Source organism: Papaver somniferum, chromosome 7 (assembly GCF_003573695.1).
Source record: "Papaver somniferum cultivar HN1 chromosome 7, ASM357369v1, whole genome shotgun sequence".
Lineage (NCBI taxonomy): Eukaryota > Viridiplantae > Streptophyta > Magnoliopsida > Ranunculales > Papaveraceae > Papaver > Papaver somniferum.
This window is the reverse complement of record NC_039364.1, coordinates 265,464,457-265,471,583: the sequence shown is the minus strand read 5'-3', so window position 1 is coordinate 265,471,583 and position 7,127 is coordinate 265,464,457. Positions and strand designations below refer to the sequence as shown.

The window sequence follows — 7,127 nt, the reverse complement described above, 5'->3', positions numbered from 1 at the left end:
CTAGTGTCTCTCCAGATCTGTCTAACTCGGCCTCTTCAAGCCAGTGAGCTTACCTCAAGTTTTTGGTACCCCGTAAGTTCCATCTATTCAGAGAAGTGATGAAATTGCATAGACCTTCCATACTAGGCTAGTAATCGAATTGTTACTGTTGCTAATTCAGTACTGCTTTCGCCTTCTCCGCTGCTAATGTTATTAATAAGAAGAAATACATCCCTCGTACTACCGAGGAAGCTCTCACTCTCCATGATTTCGCTTGAATATACTTATAACTTATCTATCCAGATTTTGATTTGCTCATCTCATAACGAGGGCAATTTGTCGATTTGCCCATCCCGTAGGAATTTCCCTAGTAACCTTGTGTTTGTCATTAAAAGGATTCATACACGTATTGCAATGCTAATTGTACTTCATTATAAGAAAAATCATATAAGCTCACATGTTACTTGGATCAATTTCTTGTATTTATAGGACTGGCATTTCCTACTGCGCCATCTTTATGTTGTATCCGTGTTTGTTTGAGAGAAATGTCAAAGAGAACAACACAACTTTTTCAACTTAAAAGAGAGAAACTTCCTGGTGTGATTATGTGAAATTGCTTTAAGTGGATATTCCAAACTTAAATCAAGAACAATCAAACTTGGATCTGAAAATATTGTCAGCTGCAGGTGCGTCATAAACAAAACCACTACCATTACAAACTTCTCCTTTTCTTTGCAGTAATGAGTATGATTTTGTACAGTGTGCACAATCTCTAATCAAGTACCCGAAAGAATCTCAGTCTCAGAGATCGTCCGTCATCCTGTGCAGTTTGAGTTCCATCCTCATCTGCATCATAATACATTCTTGTCAAGGCACTACGTTTAGAGGCGAGAATTTATCTTTATGTAACAAGAGAAATGCAAAATACAAACCTTGCTCATGTAATAAGGTATGGTAGTCTCCTATATCCACCATAATTTTATATAGACATACCGAGTTTTACAGTTTGACCATGAACTATACCGATTCACGAAGCTACATGCAATTTGGTTCTTAAAAATGAAAATCTAGCCACCGTTTTATAACACACAGCAGTATAGTTTCCGGAAATAATAATAGGGCCTCCTCCTCACTGCTGGGCTGCAAACAGCTCAACGGCTTGTTTAGTAAGTCATACAAAATGTCCATATATAAATCATACCAAACCCTAGGATTAGAAGAACATATAATATAAACAAAAAGAAAGGAAAAATAAATTAAATAACCCAGGAACAGAATTTTGAACTTTAACATGAAATGGTTGCTGATCTTGTGCCACATATATAACAAAATGTTTTGATTTTCTTGTAGAGTGGAGTTACGATACAGAGTGGAATGGTTGGGTCTACTTCGCCCATCACATATTTCCAAAAATATAGGCAGCCTAAACCGTGCAATCTCCCCTTGGGCATTTTGCAGAAAATTATCTTGGTCATTCTAGCACAACCCTATCCTACTAGCACACTGAACTACTTTTTCAATTTTCGGAAAATGGGTCATTTGTGAAAATATTTTTAAATCACGGTTCAAATGGACGAGTAAAAAATAGTTTGGATGAAATGACCAAAAAAAATAGTAATACATCCTGTATAAATTAAAAATAAAAAAAAAATATTTGAAAATGGACAGGATTAAACTGGTTACATCCTGCCTATTTTTACATTTTTGTCCATTTAAACAGTATCAAAATCTAACTGTCCATTTCACCCAGAAATTGTTGATTTTGGTCTTTTTAACCAATTTTGTGTTCAATTTTTTGATGAAATAATTGACCGGACATTTTTATTAGCTTACTCCAACTTCTCACTATCTCGTCATAAATAAAATCAAGTATTTTAAGTACAATGCTTTATATAGAATTGATTTTATAGTCAACTTTGAGACAATAACATTAAATGGAAATATAATGAACTTGTCATTAAACATAAATGAGTAGTACATTATCAGGTCATATGACTCACGAATATCAAATCATTAATGCAGCACAAATAATCAATATCCTCTTCTTGTAACCCATCGGGCATCAATTATGAATGGGCAGGAAAAAACCTTATTCGGGGTATGGGTGAGGATGAATAAAATAATTGCAATTAGGCATTCAATTAGTAACAATTTGCACAATCCAAGAGTCTAAACATGTAGCGAGTCTTCCATTATGGGGCAACTCTGATTGTGACTTCTTACATGTAGCTTCTGAAGGATCTTCTAGGGGTATAAGTGTGATGTGGAAGGATGTAATATTTATGCGGATGGAAGACTACCTATTAGAGACTTTTTCGATTTTTATTAAATTCAAGAATGTCTCTGATAATTTTGAATGGTTATTCACCTCAATTTATGGAGTATCTGATTATAATTATTATTATAGGCAATATTAGCAAAAGATTTCTAATATTAGGCTTTTGTTTGACAATCATGGGTAATTGGTGGAAATTTCAATGTAGTTCTTTCTCTATCACAGAGAAATGTTGCAGGGGGTTGTACAACTAGCAGGATTTACTTCAGGAGATTTGTTAGTAGCCATGAAACTCATGGACTTGCCAATGACTGGTGGCAAATATACATGGACTAACTCTCATCATCCTCCTATGGTTAGGTTGGATTGTTTTAGTCACTCAAGATCGGCACGCGCATTGTCCTGCTCCTTTGCAAATTCCTTCGTGACGGAATTTGAAAAATTACTCCTCCATTTTTCAAGTCCCAAGCATGATTGTTGTGACATCCCTGCCTCAAGAGATTTTTTTGTATTATTATCATCACAAAATTGGTTAAAAAGACCAAAATCAACAATTCCTGGGTGAAATGGACAGTTAGATTTTGATACTGTTTAAATGGACAAAAATGTAATGTAACCAGTTTCATCGTGCCCATTTTCAAATATTTTTTCTTATTTTTAATTTGCACAGGATATATCCAGTTTCATCCTTGTTATTTTTTAAATTTAAGTTAGGATGAAACTAATTTCATCCTTATTATTTATTTTTTTGACCATTTCACCCAAATATTTTTTTTACTCGTCCATTTGAACCGTGATTTAAAAATATTTGGAGAAATGACTCATTTTCCGTATTATTATTGCATTTGGGGGAATAATTGGCAACTAGTATTTCTTGGTTTAAAAATCAAAGTAACATCGAAATCCTCTAGTTCTCATATACTCCTATACTCGTGACTGGAGATAGTTGAAGGGCATTTTAGTAAATTGAAGAAACTCCAGTATATATATCTACCAAACCCTAAACTTTCGGTAGAGATAAGAGAGTGAGACTACTGTGTGTGAGTGCGGCCGCCACTGTGGGGGAAAAACAAGTAACCGGAGCTATCTGTTTCCCTGATCAGATGTGTCATGGGTTTTGGTTTATAGATGGCTTGATGGAGATCAAAGAAGCAGATATTTGAAATCGTTTCAGATGTTCAATTTCATCAGTAACTTTGGGATGAGACTATGGTGTCCCATACAGTGAAATGAAAATTTTGAGGCAGTGGAGTGAATCTTTGGAAGTTTATGAAATATGAGTTGTATGGTTTATCGAATCAAACAGGATAATCATCAGATTAAGCAATTAGGGTTATGTTAAGCTTTGATACATATTGGGGGTTTCTCCGACATTTGAAATGTAAGCTTCAAACTGATCTTTTTAAGATCTTAAAATTATTGCAAATGTTTAATTTAGATTTACTTTCATCTGTAATTGTTGTTAATGTTGATCAGTTCTGTTTGCCCAGTCACTCCTATCAACCTTATTCATGTTTGTTACAGAGCAAATAGTGAGGAAGCTTGTAATCTAGGTTTTAATTTGAGTGGGATTGACAGCAATTAACTCTTATGATTACGGGTATCTGAATTTTGTATACCTTACTTAGGATTACAAATGTTTACTTCAGTTTAGATTTAATTTAAGCTTGATGGAATCTATTATGATTACAATTCTTACTAACAACAGGAATCTTACTTAAAGCCATTAGTTGGAACTACTTATAAGTCGGGATCTTCATTAATTGATTCTGCTAATTTTGCTTCCGCCTAAATGTTGTATTGGAGTGTGCTAGTTTGTTGGTTCAATTTTTAAAAATGCAATTGAAATATGGTAACGATTTTTCGTTATTATCATGGTAAGAGGATTGAAACAGGTTCTGTTGCAATTTGGTTAGGCTTCCATTGGCTGCGGGAAACTACAATGTGGCAGATAGTGGGCATTGTATCATGGTATAAAGTTGTTTCTAACAGGCGTTCTTTGAATTTTGACATTTTTTCCTATATATGCAGATATCCCTATTATTTTTTCACTGAATTAGTTCTGTTTGTGACGTCAATTCATATTTACTCAACAGTATGACTAGGCAAATATTTACAAGCACCATACTTGCTTTCTTACATTGTTTTGTGGGAGTGTGTTAGTGATTGTTGGTTGGTGGAACAACTAAAGAATGCGAGTGAAATTTGTTAGGGATTTTTAATTTTGGTATATATGGGTTGCGTTGAGCTGCATCTGTAGAAGGAACAGAATGTATACTGTTGTAGCTTTAACCTGAGTAGCCATGCTTCTTGCCCATGGTTCAGTAAAATGGCGGAAAGCCTTGATCCATTGTTGAGGTTTTCAGTTTGCTTTCTCTGCAGAACTGTTGTTCTGGGTTACGTTTTATCAATTTGTTCATTTTGCTTTCTGTCCAGAAAGGCAGAAAGCAATGTCATTGTGCTTGACCTTATCAATTTGTTGTGCACTACGTTTTATGCTTTTATTTTGCTTTCTCTCCAGAACTGTTTAAATAGTAATCTTCATGTATAACTTGCTTTCATGTCGTTAATTGCATCTTGTTGTTTAGTCACGATGGCATCCTAAAATGCATGTTACTTTGAGCATATGCTTCTGATGTGTATCTATCTGTAGCTTGCCTTTTAAATTCAATAAACATTAATAATGTTCACTCTCAGTACGCAAAAACAGATCCCAACATCACTGCAACAGCAAATCAGGATATTTCAGCAATCCGAAGCTGCTTCCCATCCACCGGTTTTGTACCCCAACTAAATACACCCCTATGTGTCATGGATGGCAGCCGTTGATGGGAAATGGTGGGTCTGGGAGAGGTTTCGGGGGACCAGTACGGGGTGGGCACATAGCCAGGGTATGTTTTTGGGGTATAAAACCGGTGGATGGGAAGCATTTTAGGAATCAATGTTACAGTCTTCTGATGTCAGTGAAGGCTTGCAGCCGGGGTATAAAACCGTTGATGGGAAATGGTGGGTCTGAGAGAGGTTTCGGGGGACCAGTACGAGGTGGGCACATAGCCGGGGTATGTTTTTGGGGTATAAAACCGGTGGATGGGAAGCATTTTCGGAATCAATGTTACAGTCTTCTGATGTCAGTGAAGGCTTGCAGCTCTTACTGTAATGAAGAACACATAATCGTGAGTTTCTGAAATCAATATTACAGTCTTCTGATATAAGTGCGGGCTTTTAGCTCTTGCTCAGGGCTAATCTAAGATTCTATGTAATTGTCTTTTATAACGAGAATGACTATGTTTGAGTACTTGTTACTGCTGAAGATATCCTTTGTAACGGGATAGTTGCAGCACTAGTCCTTTTTTAGTTCTTTCTTCCCGTTTTGTCTGTCAAAAGAATATTAATCAGCAATAGCATATAATTGAATAATTTGGGAATGACTGGTCAGAATTTTTATAATCTTAGTTTTCCAAGATTTATGCTGTGGATGGCACTTATGACTATGAACAAACTGAAAACTGCAACCTAACAGGGATTAACATTTCTGACAATTCTGAACAACATAAGTCAAATCTCCAAGCTGGTCTTGCGCTGAATCTCAAGATTTTCTGTAGGCTGTGAATTTTGCCAAAGAAGATTGGCCTGGACAGGTGTACCATCCAAGGGGACTCAAGTTAGTGGTGAACCTGCTCAACTCCGCTAACACATCCCTCCTTGGAAGATCCACCCTAACATATTCGAAATTCTTAGGCTCGCCAAACAGTTTGCTTCAATTCAGTTCAGCTACATCAACATAAAAGGGAAAATATAGTTGCCCATAATCTTGCTAGCTATGCTAGGCACCGCACAACCTGAAACATGGTTGCTTTCTCCTACTGGTATCCAGGCCGCATTGGCTGCCAAGATAGTTCCTTGGATGTGCGCATCTGCTATTGAGTAGATTAACAACTCTAATCAATTTAAGATACTCTCCAGTCTCCACAAAGATCAAAGATGTTTGCTCACTGCCTGGCCAGTGGGGTTAGATGAAGGGTATTCTAGTGAAATATCATATTCCCCTTATAAATGAACCAAGACCTAATATTTTTGTAGACATTGAGTGAGAGTGGAGGCTGGCAGTGTGAGTGAGGGAGGCGGAAAAACAAGTAACTGCATTTCTTCTTGCCGGCTCCAAAATCAGATCAGATGGGGGTTTATGATAAAATTAGTTTTGGTGAACCATTACACATAGCTTGGTGGAGATTAAAGAGAAGACAGAAGACACCGATCTTTGAAATTGTTGTCATAATGACTTCTCCTCTCGGATCTAATTTATTAGTTCCCTTCTAGTCATGATATGGCAGATCTATCCAGTCTCAAATCTCTTTATTAGGTAAGATCTGTAAAATGATGGTGGTGTTTGATATTTTTATTCTTGATCTTAGCCCACAATACTGAACATTCATGTTTTTGGTTTTTCTATGTATGGGAGTTATCACCAAGTTTTTCAGCATCTCCAGGTTCTCATTGATGGGAGAAACACAACATCAGTTGAGATTGGGATTGGTTATACTGGTAATCATTGAATTTGAGAATAGAGATTTTGTCAATTTCTCACAGTTTCCAAATTGTTTTTAATTAGGAAAAAGTTTCGGAGTGTTTTCATTTCTGATCCTGGTAGTGCTGTATGTACTTGTAGCTTTCTCTTATCAACACAGAAAGATCAGTTCAGAGCTTACATTTCAGTTGCTAGTGTAGATTTTCATTGCAGATCTTATTGGCTATTACAAGTGTTCACTTTGGATTTGCTTCATCTATAAATGTTGTTAGTTTTTGATGATAGTTACATTAAATGCATGTTTTGGTGCTTGATAGAATCTATATCTCATTGCTAGTTATGCTTGAA

General features: G+C 36.2%; 1 protein-coding gene and 1 long non-coding RNA gene across 7 annotated transcripts; both read left to right on the top strand.

Moving 5' to 3' along the window:
* The first annotated feature begins 3,283 nt into the window (after positions 1 to 3,283).
* LOC113300338 lies at positions 3,284 to 5,679 on the top strand. Of its 6 annotated transcripts, none has more exons than XR_003335720.1 (3): positions 3,284 to 3,635; positions 4,171 to 4,225; positions 4,965 to 5,679. XR_003335720.1 is itself a non-coding variant. In XM_026549565.1 (2 exons), exons 1-2 carry the CDS (start codon positions 3,590 to 3,592, stop codon positions 5,437 to 5,439), a joined length of 534 nt encoding a protein of 177 aa, XP_026405350.1. In that variant the 5' UTR covers positions 3,284 to 3,589; the 3' UTR covers positions 5,440 to 5,679. The 6 variants fall into 6 exon arrangements, 1 of the variants encoding a protein (XP_026405350.1); XR_003335722.1 differs by having other exon boundaries at positions 4,952 to 5,679; XR_003335721.1 differs by lacking the exon at positions 4,171 to 4,225.
* A 674-nt stretch (positions 5,680 to 6,353) lies between these two features.
* On the top strand, positions 6,354 to 7,127 carry LOC113293756. The gene is made up of 2 exons (XR_003332532.1): positions 6,354 to 6,614; positions 6,742 to 7,127. It is a non-coding gene; the product is annotated as an uncharacterized LOC113293756 (long non-coding RNA).